At 42.4% G+C, this 18,677-nt stretch overlaps 1 protein-coding gene across 6 annotated transcripts in view; it reads left to right on the top strand.

The window, feature by feature from the left end:
* ZNF75A (zinc finger protein 75a) overlaps positions 1–18,677 on the top strand; it is a 49,351-nt gene that overhangs the window by 561 nt on the left and 30,113 nt on the right. For 2 of the 6 annotated variants that reach the window (XM_039239311.1, XM_039239310.1), the window contains exons 2-4: positions 1,110–1,634; positions 2,790–2,955; positions 3,844–3,935. In XM_039239311.1, the coding sequence (XP_039095242.1) occupies positions 1,227–1,634; positions 2,790–2,955; positions 3,844–3,935 (666 nt within the window). In that variant the 5' untranslated portion in view covers positions 1,110–1,226. Of the gene's footprint in view, positions 1–1,109; positions 1,635–2,789; positions 2,956–3,843; positions 3,936–4,211; positions 4,339–5,435; positions 5,528–5,831; positions 5,959–7,870; positions 7,982–8,160; positions 11,310–18,677 lie in introns of those variants that run through there. The other 4 variants (XR_005529683.1, XM_039239307.1, XM_039239308.1 and 1 more) reach the window with 4 other exon arrangements.

Below are 18,677 nucleotides of genomic sequence, written 5' to 3'. Positions count from 1 at the left end.
TCAGGGAAAGCAGGCTCCCGAGACTCTCCTCAGCCTGGCCAGGAAGCCCAAATGACCGTGGCAGAAAGGGCAGGTGGGCCGAAGGGTCACCCTCATCACCACCAGCTCCCCTCCTCTCCTCTTTTGCTACTAGGTCTCTAGATAAATATCTGTAAGCAAAGGTCAGCTGTTATTATTGTTCTGGGCCAAGTAGGGAGAGATTTAAAAATCCAGGAATGAATCGAGTGCCCGGTGCCCTTTTACAGTTCTTGCCAAAGGAGAGTGTGGAGCATCTGGTTACTTAATTGGGCGATGCTAAGGCTACGTCTCCCTAATGACTTTTCTTCTCTGGTGTCACTTCTCTGTCCCAGGTGTGCTGCCAGTAGTCATAAGGTGGAATTGAGAGTCTGGAATGTCCCACGCACTGTGGGCTTTCGTCTTCACCAGAGGATGAAGGGTCAGAGAGGTTGAGGTTGTACCCCCTTACTGTAGGCAGAAGATTGGGATGACAGGTTAAGATTGAAGAGGAACTCAGAACGTTCTCCTGATGGTCCCTTGGCATGGGGAAGGTGGAGTCGGAAGCACAACAGTGAACTCTTTGGATAAGCTGCTTGCAGCCAGAGGGTGTAAATGTTCTCAGTGTCCAACCTCTCCTGAAAATTGTTACCATTTTTAGGAAGGCCAAGTCCTCAGTGGGTCTTTGTCTCTCATGGAGCTGTGCCTTATTTCAGTTGAATAATGCAAGAAGAGAGAAAAGTTCTAGCAGTAGGTTTTTACTTTTTTTAATGTTTATTTTTGAGAGAGAGAGAGAGACATAGACAGAGCATGAGCAGGGGAGGGGCTGAGAGAGAGGGAGACCCAGAATTGGAAGCAGGCTCTAGGCTCTAAGCTGTCAGCACAGAGCCCTACGATGGGGGAGCGGAGTGGGGGGGGCTGAACCTGGGAACCTTGAGATCACAGTCTGAGCCAAAGATGGAGTCTTACCCATATTGAGCGACCCAGGTGCCCCTGGCAGTGGATTTTTTAAGGGGAAGCAAGGCAGGATTCTTTTGTTTGTGTCTGGTTATGAATAGGAGATAGTAAAGCTCATGTGACTTTCTTACTGACGTGCACGTTTTTTCTGCTCTCAGTTTTAGGACGAAGATTGTTTTATTGATTTTGTTCCAGAGCTGACTGGGCCTCGTTTGCCAAAGGCACTGCTGGCAGGGTGTCCAACACAGGAGTAAAGCTGTTCCTGCAGCAGAGTAATGATGGTAGATCTGAAGGTGGCTGACTCTTTGAGCCCTCAGATCAGGGCTCTGTGGGAGTGCAAGGGACCTTTGATAGAGAGTTCCAGTCACAGTAAGAAATATACCCCACAAACGGACAGTCTCACTCCAGAAAGCTGTCGCGAGCACTTCCGGAACTTCCACTATACTGATGCCGCTGGACCTCGTGAAGTTGTTAGCCAGCTTCAAGAATTATGCCGTCAGTGGCTGAGGCCAGAGATTCATTCAAAAGAGCAGATCTTGGAACTGCTTGTGCTAGAACAGTTTGTGACCATTCTGCCCAGGGACACCCAGAGACGGATAAGGAAGGACCATCTACAGAGCATTGAGGAGGCCGTGACCCTGGTAGAACACTTGGAGAGGGGATCTGGTGAAACGAGGAACAGGGTGAGAAGAAAGATTCTTGATACCCGTAGTGAAATAAGATAAAGGTGGATATGGGTGGGGGCAGTTCATTGAGAAAAAGGTGAATTAGGTCACTGTTCTCTTTTCCTTTAGAACATCTGAGGCGGGGCCTGAAACCTCAGACCCATAGCAGTAGTCTCGGGTTTCACAGATACTTCCCTGAGAAAGATCGCTTTTGTGATCTATAGAGCCAGGGTGAATGGAGAGTAATAAGCCTAGACTGGCTTGCCCAAGGACATGGATTTTGAGTTACAAATGAATAAAAGAAAATAAGGAGTTGGAGAGGAAGGGGAGGACCCAGAACAGAGAGAACACTACGAAACAAAAAAAAATTGAGTGGAGATAGTAAAGAGAAGGAAAACGCAAACAATGGAAGGAGAGTGCAGAGGGAGAGAGGAGTAGGCAGAAAAAGGGGAAACAAATTTGGAAATCCTAGCAGAGTAGCTGAGAGAAGAAAGACACTGAAGGATTCAGGTGGGAAAGCCTCCATGGTGCCCTCAGGAGTTGGTTCTTGGCTCTGCTGGTTCATGGGAATCCAGGATATGCTCTTAGCCAGGTGGCAGAACACCACATGGCCTCAGGCCAACTGAGAAGAAGACAGGCAGGCATGTGTTGGGTGCCAGAAATCATCTGGAGGTGGGTTGGAGCCAGACCATCTTCCCCTCTTTTCTCCCATTTCATCCGTCATTCTCTGAAAGCCTTCCCTGGCCATGGGGATAATCTGGTTGATAAGACAGCTTTCTTTATTCTTTAGTCTTTCGAGAAAATGAGAAGACAGAAAAACACTAAAGCAGGGATCCAAGTCAAGAGAGGTCTGTCAGAGTAGCATGAACACAGGTGGGCTCTGTAGCCCTGTTAGTGCTCTTGAGTGGTGCTGTATTTAGACAGATGGGGCCTGCTGTATTGGAGGGCTAGCAGGAGCTGCATTTCTTTTCCTTTTATCCTAATATTTCTACATTTTATGGAGGGCTCATTTTGGAATATTGGTCACCCTGATATTTCTTTAAGTCTTTTTGTCATTTCCTTTAGTGTTGCATGTTTTCCACTATCTGGACTGTTCAGCTTTTTCCTCCTTCTACAGTCAACCCCAAAACCAAAAATAACTTCCGTGGTAACAAAGGTGGGGATTATTTCTAGGTTGCAGTCCAAGAGCTGGGAAAAGAGCCAATGCTCTTAAGAGAAACAGCAGAGTCCCAGCCAGTGGGCATGGCCCAGGATGAAGAATTCTGGAATGCATACCAAGGTTTGCAAGAACAGCTGAGCAGAAGTACTCATAAAGAAACTGAGCCTGTATGTGAGAGGGGTAAGGCACATCATGATAATTCCCTTCTCTTGAGAGCTATGATAAGAATTTATTCAACCAGAACATTGTGAGCATTTTCTGGGTGCCCAGCTATGTGGATGGGTGGACTCAGCCACATGGCAATTATGATGTCCCCTAGATGGCAGTAGAGCGCCAGCTGTGGGTGAATTTGTGAGTTGGCCTAGGATATAGAAATCTCCAAAGTACAGAAAGAACCCTGGTAATTACACCAAATACTGTTTTTTATTTATTTATTTATTTATTTTATTTTTTTTTAATTTTTTTTATTTCTAGGAGAGAGAGAGAGACAGCGTGAGCAGGGGAGGGTCAGAGAGAGAGGGAGACGCAGACTCCGAAACAGGCTCCAGGCTCTGAGCTGGCAGTCAGCACAGAGCCTGACGCGGGGCTTGAACCCACGAACCGCGAGATCATGACCTAAGCGAAAGTCGGACGCTTAACCGACTAAGCCACCCAGGCGCCCCCCAAATACTGTTTTTTAGAAAGCAGTAGTAGAATATGAACACACTTTTGTACCAGGGAAAAAATAAATGATAAATAGATCTATTGTAAACTGGATATATTGAGTATTTCGGTTTCAAATATGTTTAACTTTTGCCTAACTTGACAACAATTTACACCATAAGAGGGGGAAAAAAGGGGTTTTTTCCCTCTCATTTATTCATTCACAAAACTGAGGAACGTATTCTAGCGGCTGGTAGATACTTGGCTCTTGTATATGATGATGAGGCCACTTCATGGCACCAAATCCACTTGCAAGGGTGTCCTGTCTCTGCTGAAAGAATCAGAATCATCTGTATTTAGAAATGAGTTGAGAATCCTTATAGACCGAAGCAAGAGAAACTTCCCCTGATTCTTTTCCACCCACAGCTGTGCCTGTTCACCAGATCTTAGCCTTTTCTGAGAAGACAAACACCAAAGACTGGACAGTGGCACCCGAGCTCGTCTTGCCTGAGTCCCAGGTGAGCTGTGCAGCCCAGCCACTGAGGGCTGCCTTTCCCTGCTGCCCATGACCCACACTGCCCAGCTCACGGGCGTGCTAGTTGCAGTGTTCTCCCTGTGAAAATGAGTACCTCCCAGTCTGTTGCTGATCTGTTGCCCTTTTTCTTTTCGCCCTCTCACTTTAAAAAATATCAGGTGCTATTAATTTGCTGAGTGCCCAGGGTCTACCATGGACCAGATGGTAGGGCTGCTTTTATAGTGGCAAGTACTGAGCTGAAGCCCATTCTCTTCTTTAGAGCTTGTTGAGATTTGAAGAAGTGGCCATGTATTTTTCCCAGGAAGAATGGGAGTTACTGGATCCCACTCAGAAGGCCCTCTACAATGATGTAATGCGGGAAAACTATGAGACTGTCATCTCTCTAGGTAAAGAATCTCCCTTTCCCATTGGGTAGAAGTTGAGTAGTCTGTCACGTTCCTGGCTTACTAGGAATGTACTCCTGTGAGAGGCTGTGTTCCAGTAACTGGTTGTTTCTCAACTAGATGGTGTGAGCAGGGAAAGGCATATCCAGATGGTCTGGAGAGCCATTTCCAAATGCATATGCTCATTCCTTATCCTAAAATTCTTGATTCCTCCCTGCCCTCTCTCCTAATCTGCTTTTCTTTTGCCTTTCCCATCTCCATAAAGAGCAGGATTACTCTCATCCAGTACTTTAAGCCAGAAAATTTGTGATCATCCTTTACTGTGATCTTGTTTTCTTTGCGCACTACTACTGTGTCCGTGTCCTCATGGCTCCACACTTACAGTACAGCCTGAGTCTGTGTTTCATCCTCTTAAACTGTTAGTATCATAGTCTAATCCAGGGGAATGTATAACCAGGTTCACCTCAGTACGTTTTAACTGGCACCCTCTGCCACCACTCTTAACCTTCCACAATCTACTTTGCACGCAGCAGCCAAAGTTCTTTAAAAACTTGATCATATCACTGTATCACCCTGTTTAAAATGTTAAGATGGTTTCTCACACATTTAGAATAAAATCCAAGTTCTTTGCCAGGGTACCAGGAGCTTCCAAGATCTAGCACCCATTCATCTGCCACTCGTGCCCTTGCTCAGCCCTCTTTATCCACACTGATCTTGCTGTTTTGTGAACTCACCACGTTATTTTTTGCTATCCCATTTCCATTCCTTGGCACACTGAACTGAGTTTTGCAATTTTAAACTTCTGATTTTGGCCTAATTTTGAACAATCTATGACATAAAAAAAAAAAACAACCATTTCCTTTTATTGCTTTTGCTCATCAAACCAAAGACTGTCCATCAACTGGGAAACCTATTATAGAAGCTAGTAGATGTTCAGTTCTTGTTTACAATGAGAAGGCCACTCCTAGGTAACTTGCAACAGTTTTAAAAGTATTCCATCTCTGCTGAAAGATTCAGGATTGTCTGTCTTTTAGGAGTAAGCTAAGGATGTTCATAGTCAGTCGTGAGAGACATTTCTTCTGGCTCTTTTTCACCCACAGCTGTGCCTGCTCACCAGATCCTAGCCTTCCCTGAGCAGACAGTCACCAAACACTGGACAGTGGTACCTGAGCTCGTCTTGCCTGAGTCCCAGGTGAGCTGTGCAGCCCAGCCACTGAGGGCTGCCTTTCCCTGCTGCCCATGGCCCACACTGCCCTGCAGGGGCTCCCAGGTGCCAGTGTTCTTCCTGGGCACCAGGCTCCTCCTACTCTTGCTGATCCTTTTGCCTCTTTCCTTCCGTTTGACTTAAAAAAAACTATATATATATATATATATACACACATATATGAATGATGCTGTTTCGTTCATTGCTTGGCTTAACATGTAGTTCATGGGCTGGATGGAAGGGATGCTTCTCTAGTGGCAAGTATTGAGCTGAAGCACATTGTCTTCTTTAGAGCTTGTTGAGATTTGAAGAAGTGGCCATGTATTTTTCCCAGGAAGAATGGGAGTTACTGGACCCCACTCAGGAGGCCCTCTACAATGATGTAATGCGGGAAAACTATGAGACTGTCATCTCTCTAGGTAAAGAATCTCCCTTTCCCTTTGGGTAGAAGTTGGAGTAGTCTGTCATGTTTTCTGCTTACTGGGAATGTTCTCCTGTGAGAGTCTGTTCTAGCAACTGGTTATTTCTCAACTAGATGGTGTATGGGCAGAGGAAAGGTGTATCCAGATCACCTGGGGAGCTTTGTCTAGGTGTTCACTCCATATGCTTTCTAGATTTCTTGATTGGTTTTTTTCTTTTCCCCCCAAATCTGTCCTTGTCATATTTTTCTCATCTTAGTAAAGAGCATTACCTAGTTCCTCAGAGGTAGAAACATAAAGTCATCCTTTACTGTGATCTTGGCACCATACCCCCATTTTATCACATCTCTGTCTGGGGCCTCCACCCTCACAGTGTAGCCTGAGTACAACCGTGTCTCATTCCCTTGTGCTCTTAGCATCCTGGTGTAAGCCAGGAGCACGTGTAACCAGACTGACCTTGGTACTTTCTGACTGGTGCCCCAGCAGCCACCATTCTTGCCCTCCCACACTGTGTTTTCCACACAGCAGCCAGTCTTTTAAAAACAAATCATGATATTTTCCATTTCAACACCTTATAACGTCTTCTCATCATGTTCAGAATAAAATCCAGATCTTACTGAAGTGCTTATTAGGATCCTGCAGGATCTGGCCCTACCACCTCCCTGCCCTCAGTCTCCTGCCCAGTGTGCTTTTGATCAGACCTCTTGATCCTCACTGATCTTTTTGTTTTTTGAACTTGCCATGCACATTTCTACTTTCCTCTTTCCCATCTGTCACATTTCCTGCCACATACTAAATCTCTCCCTTTTGCATTTCTGCTCCAATACCACTTTCTCAAAGAAGCCGTCCATCCAGCCTCATCTAAAATAGCTTCAGAGAAGCAGAATCTTTTTTTTTTTTTTTTTTTTTTAATGAAGTCTATTTATTTTGAGAGAAAGCACACAAGCACTAGTAGGGGAGGGGCAGAGAGAAAGGGAATCCCAAGCAGGCTCCACTCTGGAATTGTAGAGCCTGATGCAGGGCTTGATTTCACAAACTGAGATCATGACCTGAGCCAAAATCTCGAGTGTGATGCTTAACCAACTGAGCCACCCAGGTGCTCAGAGATTCTGCTTACCCAGAGAAGCAGAATCTTAAATGCTGAGTTATTCTGCTTTAGTTTTCTTCAAAACGTTTATTATGTGCTGACAACTTTATTGCTATTTCCTGTCTCATTGTCCCGCTAGAACGTAAGTTGCATGAGGTTGAGGTCCTTTGACTTACTCACCATTATATCATTAGCCCAAGGCAAGTACCTGGCACATTATAGCCAGTCAGTACATGTTGACTGAATGACTAAGTGGTGAATGCTTCCCAGTTTAGCGGTGTATAATTAGAAAAGTTTCACTAAGGGATTCTGGTCTGTTTCTTCCACCTGGACAAGAACCAGTGAACTATAAGAGTGGGGAAAATCTTCCCTATTCCCGTGTGTGGTGCTCAAGAGCTAAGTAAACAGTATTACCATGACAGAAATCCCTGGTGCATGTGATATGCATCCCACTGACCTTCACCTTGCTCTGTCAGACTTGGGCCAATCCTAAGGAATTAATAGGACTAATCTGTATTCCCTGCAAAATGGTTCCATTTTGTTTAATACGTGGTAATCTTGGTGGCAGAAGAGGGGCATTGTGGATGGATTCCCATGCCCTTTCGCCTTTCTGTGGATCCCACTTAGATATATTTCTCAGTGTTCACTTTGTGTATCCACCCACAGATGGAGAATCGTGTTAACCTGATACCAGATATGAGAGTCTATCCATTGACCATTTGGTTAAAGCACTGTACAGTGCTCTTTACTCTTCCTGAAATAGTATGGAGTTGGTGGACCATTGTCAAGTTGCCAGTCCTTGATCTCATTTTTTCCATTTCACAGCTTTATTTGTGCTCCCCAAACCTAGAGTGATCTCCTATCTAGAGCAAGGGGAAGAGCCATGGGTTCCAGGGTCCACGGAGTTCAAAGACAGTCCTGGAGAGCTGCCTACAGGTAAATATACTATGTGAAGAGGAAAAATGTGCCTTAAAAGCAACCTTTGCAGGGGCTTAACATTTAAAATTCTGTTTATCTGCATTTTGTAAGTCAATAATCATTGGATTTTTCTCTCTGTTCCTATAGTTATTTTGCTCTGCCATACAGTGGGCTGACTCTTTTGTTTATTCTGACAGGAATAAAGCACAAAAGTGACACCGAAAACCATCAGCCTATATGTCTTTCTGATTTAGAAATACAAGCACCAGGAGACATAGTATCAAAAAAGGGCCGAACAAAAGTTCCCCCGAAAACAACAGGCAAAGAAAACCATAGTGATACACACAGGATGGGGAAGTGGCATCGAGATTTTCCTGTGAAGAAAAGAAAGAAACTTTCAAGCTGGAAACAAGAATTGCTGAAACTTATGGATCTTCACAAGAAAGCTCGTGCCGGAGAAAAGCCTTTTAAATGCCAAGAATGTGGGAAAAGCTTCAGAGTTAGCTCTGACCTTATTAAGCACCAAAGAATTCACACTGAAGAGAAACCATATAAATGTCAACAGTGTGATAAGAGGTTTAGATGGAGTTCGGATCTTAATAAGCACTTAACAACACATCAAGGAATAAAACCATACAAATGCTCCTGGTGTGGGAAAAGCTTCAGTCAAAATACAAATCTACACACACACCAAAGAACTCACACTGGAGAGAAGCCCTTTACGTGTCATGAATGTGGAAAAAAATTCAGTCAGAATTCCCACCTTATTAAACACCGGAGAACCCACACAGGTGAGCAGCCATATACTTGCAGCATATGCAGGAGGAACTTCAGCAGGCGGTCAAGCCTCCTTAGACACCAGAAACTCCACCGCTGACCGGGAGTTCATCTTGTGTCCTTGGCATGAAGAAGTTCACCAAATAGAGGTTGACCCTGACATTTATGAAAAAATACAAAAATATGAAGCATGAATTCATCAGTGGAAAAATTGATGATAAAAGTGTATTTCACGGAAAGGAATTAAGGTTGACCCTGCAGGGATCTCCGTAAGTAGTTTTGTACTACTTACATTTTTACACATAACCTTTGGGGAATTCCTTAGTAAGAAAGGTATTGAAAAAACATTCTCGATTAGGGAAACATTTTGCAATTGTATCTGATAAAGTAGCAAATCCAGCTTCAATTAAGAGATGCACCCGTGACTCAGTCTTTTGTGATCACAGAGGATAAATTCTACTGATTTTGCAATGAATTCCCAGCCACTTTTAAACACATAATAGGAACATTTGTATCATGGTCTTCCAAAAGATAAAGCAATAACCTGTTTGTTTAATTGCATTCCATTGCCTTCAAGGTACTTGGCTTACCAATTTTAAGAGTCATGTGTGGGGCAGAAGTGAGTTCTGTTGTCAAGTTTTCCAAGAACCAAATTGGATTTCTTCCTTTTCATTGTCATTGGACACTCTTCACAAAGTTGGACATCATGTGAGTTCCTTCTTGAACGTTTTAGCAACTTTAGCTCTTGAATCCTTTTAGCGCCAATTTTACTGTGATGAAATGCTTTTTACTTCACCACTAGCAAATCTGTAAGATAAATTAATAATGCACTATCTTATACTTCAGTGGTGGTGTTTAAAAACAAAAGATAAACATCTCTAATGAGATCATATGAAAACGGGTTGGAATGTTTAGCCATGAATTATGTATGACATGTAAAGAAGAATTTTCTGCAATAAAAGGAACTAGTCCTTTTCTTATAATATCAGTATGATGAAACATAAAAGTTAGCACTTTCCTGAGGCCTAAAGAAAGTTAATGGAAGTTCAGGTGTTTTTAATTTGCTTTGTAATTTGGCTTTTGTTTTTAAGAACAAACTAGAACTAGGTTGTGTGCTGCAGGTAGGATGTGGTTCACTGGGTATTGCAGAATATTGGGTTCCCAAGAGAAGTTTGGGAACTGATGCTGACTGGTGGGTAAGGATGGGTGAATGCACATCCTTGTGGATTGTCTTACACTGTAAACTGTTATTAAGTAGGCAGGGTGTTCATGTCTCTGTTTTGTACCCAGCATTTAACATCAGCCTTGGGTGAAAAATGATAGATGGCTGAAAATCTCTATAGACTATGGATCTTCTTAGAGCTCTTATCTACAGCAATGACTCAGACGTATTTTTGTTAGAGCTTTTAGGTAGTGTCAGTAAAGAGGTTAAATGATTTCTTCTGAATACCTTATAAATAAAGAAGTTAAGGTTCAGATACAGGGACCTGTATAGGACCCTATAACTATTGGGTCTGTTGGCTGTCACTCAGCTGCATCAGTCAGGCCTGAAGTTAGGATTAGCAGGATGGATGTGTATGTTATCCCTGCAGGGCCAGGCTGGATAACGTTGTGTTGTGTCTATTTCTAGCTTCTACAACATTCCTGTGGCTTGACTGGTTACTGAAATGCTTAAGTCTCCATGTTCTCTGTGAAAGAGAAAACTGTATTTCAACTCAGGGTTATTCTAGGGGTTAGAGGGACTGGTGAAGGAAGAGCACTGCACAGCCTGTCCAGTGCTCACCATGCATTTCTTTTCCTTTCCCCTGCTCCCCAGTGATGTGCTGGGCAGACTGACCACACTTAGAAAGCAGATGCATTTATGGGTATTGGCAGCTCCTTTCAGGAGTTGAGCACTGCTAGTGGTGATAATGCTCGGCTGATTTGGCTTCAGTGCTCTATGGTGTAAGTCACCTGACTTGTTGATCTGGTGTCCTCAGCAAGACTTTATTTTCTTTCCCAAGCTGAACTGTACCAAATATGATTTTTTAAGCACAGCCAGCTCTGAAGTTCCCATCTGCATATCTATTACCCAACGCCCTCATCGTTCAACTACTAGTACTCTGTCTTATCCCAGGACACATGTGGATGTCTTCCTGGAGCTACATTCATTCAATTTGATGGGAGCCTTTTGTGGGCCTAGGCACTGTTCTAGACTGAGAATGTAGTAGCGAACAAAAGACCTAGAAATCCATTCTCATGGGAGTCGTATTCTAAATGAAGAGTATAAAGGAGAGCGGTTATGGTTTTCTGCTCCTTGCAGTTAGGGTTGTGAGGTAGTTTTAGGTGATGGGTTGTGAGCAGAAGCCTCGCTTCTGGGCTGAAGCCTTTAATTGTTGGTGCAAGACTCAGTAGTGCTGTTCTCCCTCAATCATGGAAGCCCACACAGACAGGGTCCACAAGGTCAAAGTAGTCTGGAATGCTGAGTGCCCTACTCCCCACCCCCTTGGCAAGGAGCTGTTCTGGAGGGTCCCCCAGACCTGTGATGGACTTTATGGGAATGAGAAATAAATTTTTGTTAAACCACTGAGGTGCTGGTGTCGTGTGTTTCTGCAGTATCCCCTGGCCTGTATAAATAGAGGCAGCTATTCTACTAGAGTTCTGGAACCTTTTCTGTCTCATTCCATGTGGACTTTAGCCCTCAGAAGAAATCTGCCTTCATCTAGATATTCCACTGAGCCAATGTAACACTGATAGGCACACTGAGGAGCTTGCATGACTAGCTGATAGGAAAGAAGGACTGATTTCTTACTAGACAATACAGGTTGGTCATTTTTTCCTTTTTAAAAATTTTTTTTAATGTTTACTTATTTTTGAGAGAGAAAGACACAGAGGGCAAGCAGGGGAGGGGCAGAAAGTGGGAGACACAGAATCTGAATCAGGCTCCAGACTCTGAGCTGTCAGCACAGAGCCTGATACAGGGCTTGAACCCACAAACCACGAGATCGTGACCTGAGCCGAAGTCGCACGCTCAACTGACTGAGCCACCCAGGCACACCTACAGTGGTCATTTTTTTCAAGTGGACAAGGCAACCATCTCTTCATGCCTGTCTGGTTTCATTCCCCTGTCCTTACTCTCTGTTCCCCTGTGCTCCAATGTTTATGTGCATAAGATGTGTTTCTATCAAGCCATGGGCTACAGAGAGGGGAGGGGTTGCCTTTCATTCCTCATGTGAGTACAGTAGACAGTAAGGAATCGTTTGGTAACTACCCCTTACATATCTTATATGAGTTTTGTCTTAAAAAACACATAACGTAGGGCAGACGCAATTTTGCCCTGACTGTTGTAGAGAAGAAGGTGGCTGCCCTCTTTGACTAAGGTGATATTTGGGAAGAACGTTGTGCACGAAAGCAGAAATAGGACATTCCATTTGAGGAGTGAGAAGCCTCTGTAGGGAATTTCTTCTTAGCCAATTACCAGCAGTACACTGTTCCACAAGTCATTATGCTTAGAATGTTGGATGGCCATGTGGACATTGGAAGAAAGAATTTCTGTTGCCTATTCACAGGGTCGAGAGCCAATTACCAAAAATGCAACAGAAGATCAAATTTTAGGTTAGGTTAAGACGAAGTGGAACACACAACCTTAAATTTATCCTCAAATGTTGGTATTAAAGTTCTCAGAAATATGTCCTTCATAAGCAAGTAATTAGGACAGGCCAGACGTTGCTGTCCTTCAGTTGTTTCAGGTCACAGCCTTAGAATGTTTCCTCACTTGGCTCTGAGAACTGGATCATTGACCAGTGTAACCCTTAAATCCTCAGCTCTTTCTCTGCTGTGGTCTAAGTGGCCGCAGTGTGAGGACTGTGGCAGACCCAGTATTCTCCCCGCCATTTAGCAGACTCCATCTGGAACCTCAAGGTGATCTTGAGAACCTCCACTGTCTTCGCTGGAGGGGAAGGACAGGAGAGCTTGGAATTGAACTAAGGTGCTAGGTTTGTTCAGCTTTTAAAGGAGCCATGAGAAGAGTGTTTAATTCCCCCTGGAGAGCATGAAAGCAGGAATGTTAGGCAGCCCTTTCTGTCCCACTGGACAGTTGAAATAACACGGGTGGTTTGAGTTCCATAAAGACCTTTCCAACCGCACAGACAAGTGTTGACTGACCACCTTTTGCATTTCCTGGCCAGTTGTACTCTCGTGTAATGGCTCAAGGCTGCCTACTGCTTTGCTCTCTGGGTTCTACCCCCTGGTGTGTAGAGTGGATTATTGCTGAAGGGCTTCACATTTTTTCAGAGACCCTCATCTGAATGGGGTCTCTGGACTGCCCTCAAGTAGGAAAGGTTGAATGTTTTGTTCACACTTTGTGTTTCTAGGGTTTGTTCCCAAAACATATTTGGACAAAAGCATGTTGTCATTACTAAATCTTTTCCACACTTGTCACCTTTATCATTTCTTTCTCGTGTGGTTCTCTGGGAGCACGGCTGGAGTACTGTTGAAGCATCTGCCAGTGTCACTTATGTGCAGCCATTCCTTTGTGTATGAATTCCCCAGTGGGCAGAGATCGGGCTATCGTGAAGTGGCTTCTGCAGTCCAGCATCTGTGAGGCTCTCCTGTGTGACTCACCCACATCTGAGAACACCTGCACTTTTCTTTAAAGCGGTCTTCCATCTATCTCTCATGAGAGGCATTGAGCAACTCTGAGTTTAAGGTTTAGGAGAACTGTCAGAATCACTTCTTAGTTCTACCACAGTGGTAGAATGATAACTGTGGAGTTGCACTGATCTGGACACTAACACAAAATATTAAGCTTCACAGTATTTGGATACCTTTTACCTTTAAGGGAAACTTAGTAAGAAAGCTTAAAGTAATGGGTGGATTTCCAACATTATAATTTTCACACTAAGCATTTGTCCATGATATGTACGAACAACTGAACAGTGTCAAGGCATTTGAAGAAAAACAAAAAGTGAACATAATATTTTCATAAAACTAAAATATGTTTAATTTTAGAAAACTTTCTTTAATAATGTTAGTAGCTTTAGGAATAATAATTTATAGGGATAAATTCAGAAAAAATATTTAAATATTCTTTCTTCATTTATGTACGGAGGAGTATTAGCATCATAGCTCTACATCCTCCTTAAAGGAAAAGTTATATTTCCAATATTATTCTTTCAGTTAAATGTTGTTCATTTTCATTTTTACAATCTCCTCATAGTTCTAGTTCTAAGATTCAGGGATAAAATTCCTGTTCACATGAACAAATAACAGTCTTTCTGATTGGAGAGAATTTGATTTTATTTTTCTCCGATTTCATCCTTCTACACAAAGCTTGTTTTGTGCTTCTTGCCTATTATGCCTGCCTCTGTGTTATTCTACACCAAAACCCCTATTTCCCATTCTGAGCAAGTCATCAAGAAAGATTAACTTAGAACTTCCATGCTTGGGGCACCTGAGTGGCTCAGTCGGTTAAGTGTCTGACTTCAGCTCAGGTCATGATCTCACGGTTTGTGGGTTCGAGCCCTGCATCGGGCTCCGTGCTGACAGCTAGCTCAGGGCCTGGAGCCTGCTTCAGATTCTGTGTCTCCTTCTCTCTCTGACCCTCCCCTGCTCATGCTCTTTCTCTCTCAGACATTAAAAAAAAAAAAAAGAACTTCCATGCTGGATAGGCACAAACTGAGCTCTCAAGTATATCATTGGTCAACTGTCTTCCAAATAAACACTTAAAACTCATCTAAAAACGTCTTTATCAACATCAGAAATTTAGGATTATGCTTTTTTTAAAATTTAATTTAATTTAACTTTATTGCTCAGGCTAATAATAAAACAAGTTCGAATACTGAGAACACACAGTCACAAATGAGTGCTGGCAGCTCAGGAGCAATCTCCATGACAGGAGGCAGCAACCCCAACTGCCATTGCTGTAGCTAATCCACAAGTGATCAGTAGGGAACTGTTGTGAAAGTAGGAGAGGAATCAGCAGGGAATGGGTGATGGTGGGAAATTACAACTCCTGTGATTCTCTTTAAGAAGCTAGTCTTGGCTACTTTCCTCTGTATTCTGAATATTCAGGAGAGATGAGAAAAAGCTGACTGATTACACTGGGGCACGAGAGCATCACAGGGATCACCTGTGAAATCAGAAAACCACATGTTCATGTTTGAGTCTCAGTGGTGAATCATTTTGTTGGTGAAACAGTCAAATATTGGGAAAGAAGCAATTAAAGTAAGGCAAGATCTTTGCCATAAAGGGCTTTGGAGTTCTACTTCTGAAGTTCAAGAAGAAAAAGTATCTTTGGCGTCTCACTCAGTTGGAAATTCAAAAAATGAAAAAGAGAACAAGATCTGTGGGAGGTTCAGCAACCTATAGGTAAAAGAAATAATGTATAGCATATGAATACGATAGTCTGTTTAGTGGATTTAAGTAAAGTTAAGGGTATATCGCATGGAGCTTTTCATAGGGCCTATCTAGAACATACTGTACCTCTTAAGGTAGTGAAGTCTGTATGAATACGTGAATCAAAGGACCAAAGTTTGGGGTGACTGGGTGGCTCAGTCAAAGCATCCAACTCCTGATTTCAGCTCAGGTCATGATTTCCCAGTTGGTGAGATCAAGTCTCCTCTTGGGCTTTGTGCTGACAGCTCAGAGACTGCTTGGTATTCTCTCTTCTTCTTGCCCCTCCCCTATTCATGGACATGTGCACAGTCTCTCAAAATAAATAATCATTAAAAAAAAAAAAAAAGACCAAATTTTGAACCTACCAAATGCAGGGAGTCCATTATTTTCCTGTGTTCATAGCCCTGAGGTTCAGTTCCATTGCCGTGGTTAGGAGATGTTGAAATAAAGGAGTTGGTGAGAAATAGGAATTGACAAGTGAATTTGGTTTGGTGAGCTTCTCCTCTAGAATGTGGGCTCTAAATTAAGGACTAATGTGGAGGCTCCATTAATCATTTGGTGAAAAGGTCTGTTCATTTGACTATAACACCACTGGCTAACTTTACTCAGAACTTACCATGTGTTAGATAATGATCTAATCTCTTTACCAGAATCAACTCATTGACTCCTCACAACCTATACTTGCCCCCAGTATAAGATGAGGACATTGGAGCACAAGAGAAAACTTGGTAGAGATGACACAGTGGAGGGGTGGATGGAATCAAACCCACATAATCTTGACTACAAACGCTGTACTTTTTAAAACATTTGTTTGAAACAATCAAGAAGTTACAGAAAAGTTGAAAGCATGATACAAAGGACTTTTGCTTCTGAATCACCTGAGAATACACTGACAAGTTGGTATTCTGTCCTCCCCAAATACCTTAGTGTGTATCTCCAAGAAACAGAAACATCCTCCTATGGGACCACAAAAGAGCCATCAGAATTACTAAATGAGCATTAACACATGACATCTAATCCTTAAGCTCCATTCAGCTTTTGCCAGTTGGCCCAGTAAGGTCTTTCATAGCAAGAAGATTTTTGTTAACATTTATATCTGCATTTAGTTGTCATGTCTCTTATTTTTTTCATCTCTTTTTTAAAAAATATTTTATTTGTAAGTGTCTCTACACCCAACATGGGGCTTGAACTCAACCCTAAGATCAAGAGTCCCATGCTATTCTGACTGAGGAGCCCCATCACATGTCTTTAGTCTTTGTCAGTCCAAAATGGTTCCTCAGTCTTTTATTGACATAAATAACACTGACACTTTAAAGATCATTAGTAATTTTATTAACATCCCTCAATTTGAGCTTTATGCTTCCTCCTAATTAGATTCAAGTTTTGCCTCTCTGTCAGGAATACTACAGCAGTGATGTTGCTTTCTTTGTATCCTATCAGGTGTTTCTATGAACTAAATTGTGTCCTACCCTCAAATTCATACATTGAAGCCCTAATCCCAATGTGATTGTATTTGAAGATATGGCCTTTAGGAGTTAATTAGGGGTAGGTAATTAGGTGGGTGCCTAATCTGATAAAATTGGTGACCTTATTAAACAGGGAACAAAAGAAGAGATCTTTATCCACACCCACTCAGAGACAATGCCATGTGTAAACAAAGTGTTCATCTACAAGCCAGGAAAGAGCTCTCACCAGAAACTGAATCCTTCTAGAACCCTTACCTTTGACTTTCCAGCCTATAGAAACATGGGCAAATAGATTCCTGTTTAAGTCACCATGTCTATGGTATTTTGTTATGGCAGCCTGAGCCAGCTAAGATAGTGTTCACTTCAATGTGTCCCATTGTTAATGGCATTTACTTGAATCACCAAGTAAAGATGGCATCTGCCAGGCTTTTCCTGTATGTATTTTATCTATTTTTATTTCTTTTATAGTTAATAACTGTTGAATGGTGAAGTAATTTGAAACTATGTTAATATCCTGTTACTAATGAAACTCAGTGTATTCATTTATGTACATGTTACAAAATTAAGGTTTCCTCTTTTATTCAATGGTTTGTCGTGTGTTACTATTATTACATTGTCTGCTATTTGATTAGTGGGAGCCCATTCAAACTTTTGTTTTTCTGACTTTTCCCCAAGTTATTTGAGCACTTTTTGCTTTCTGGAACCACAAGATATTCCATGTTCATCTTGTATTATCCCTGCCCAAGCCCAGCCATTTCTCTCAAATGGTATTTAGAAGCCTATTTCTGGACACTAAGTGTTATTACTATTGGTAAGGTAATACACACCTCAAAGAGAGTATAATATTAACTTCTTTTGTTTGGTGGGAGAATTAGGGGATTGAGACAGAGTGAACATATTAAATTGAAAAAGAGGTTTTTAAAAAAGTTTTTATTTAAAAAATTTTTTTAAATGTTTATTTCGAAAGAGAGAGAGAACATGAGCAGGAGAGGGACAGAGAGAGAAGGAGACACAGAATCTGAAGCAGGCTTCAGGCTCTCAGCTGTCAGCACAGAGCCTGACGCGGGGCTCAAACTCACACTGTGAGATCATGACCCCAGCCAAAGTCAGATGCTTAACCAACTGAGCCACCATGCACCCCTAAAAAGCTTTTATTTACTTTGAGAAAGAGAGAATGAGAGTGCGAGCAAGGGAGGGGCAAGGAGAGAGAGAAAGAGAGAGAGAATCCCAAGCAAGTCCCACTCCGTCAGGGCAGAGCCCGATGTCAGACTTGATCCCACCACCACGATTTCATAACCTGAGCTGGAATCAAAAGTCCTATGCTTAATCGACTAAACCACTCAGGTGCCCCAAAATGGAGCTTTTATTGCAGAAGAAGATGTTTAGATCCCATTAACATGATGTCAGGCAAAAACTAAAGATGATCATTGGGGGGACCCCTGTAAAAGCCATGGCAAATAATCAGAAGGGAATACTCTGAGTTTGATTTTCGTTTTTTGTGCTGTACTTCCATTATATTTAGGCACCAGTGAAGCCTCATATGAACCCTGTTTTGAAAAACAAAGCAAGAGTATTGTGCCCAAGCTTTGCCTGTAGGGAGAAGCAGACAAGAGTGGAAGCAGCATGGGGAAACAGTTAATAAAGGGCCAAATATAAAGGGTAGAAGACTCAGAGCTGTACAGAGAATGAAATGACAAATGACAATCAGGAAAGTGAGAGCATTCCTAGAGAATGTGAGAAATACCTGAGGTCTAAGTTTCTAATTGTCTGAAGCATAATTTGTTGATCATATATGAAAATATGTTAAATTTCATTAGGAATCAGGGATTCAAATTAAAGTCAAAATGAAACTTTTTTTTTCATTCTGATTGGTAGAAATTTAAAAGACTGACAATACCAAGAATTCATAATGATATGAAAACACCAGAAACACCAGGAACTAACTTTTCTTTCTTTCTTTCTTCCTTCCTTTCTTTCTTTCTTTCTTTCTTTCTTTCTTTCTTTCTTTCTTTCTTTCTTTCTTTCTTTCTTCCTCCCTTCCTTCCTTCCTCCCTCCCTCCCTCCCTCCCTCCCTTCCCTCCTTCCCTCCTTCCCTT

The sequence above is a fragment of the Hyaena hyaena genome, unplaced genomic scaffold (genome assembly GCF_003009895.1).
Source record: "Hyaena hyaena isolate Hyena2069 unplaced genomic scaffold, ASM300989v1 scaffold_155, whole genome shotgun sequence".
Classification (NCBI taxonomy): domain Eukaryota; kingdom Metazoa; phylum Chordata; class Mammalia; order Carnivora; family Hyaenidae; genus Hyaena; species Hyaena hyaena.
The sequence above is the reverse complement of the archived record's forward strand: the minus strand, read 5'-3'. Positions and strand labels throughout refer to the sequence as shown.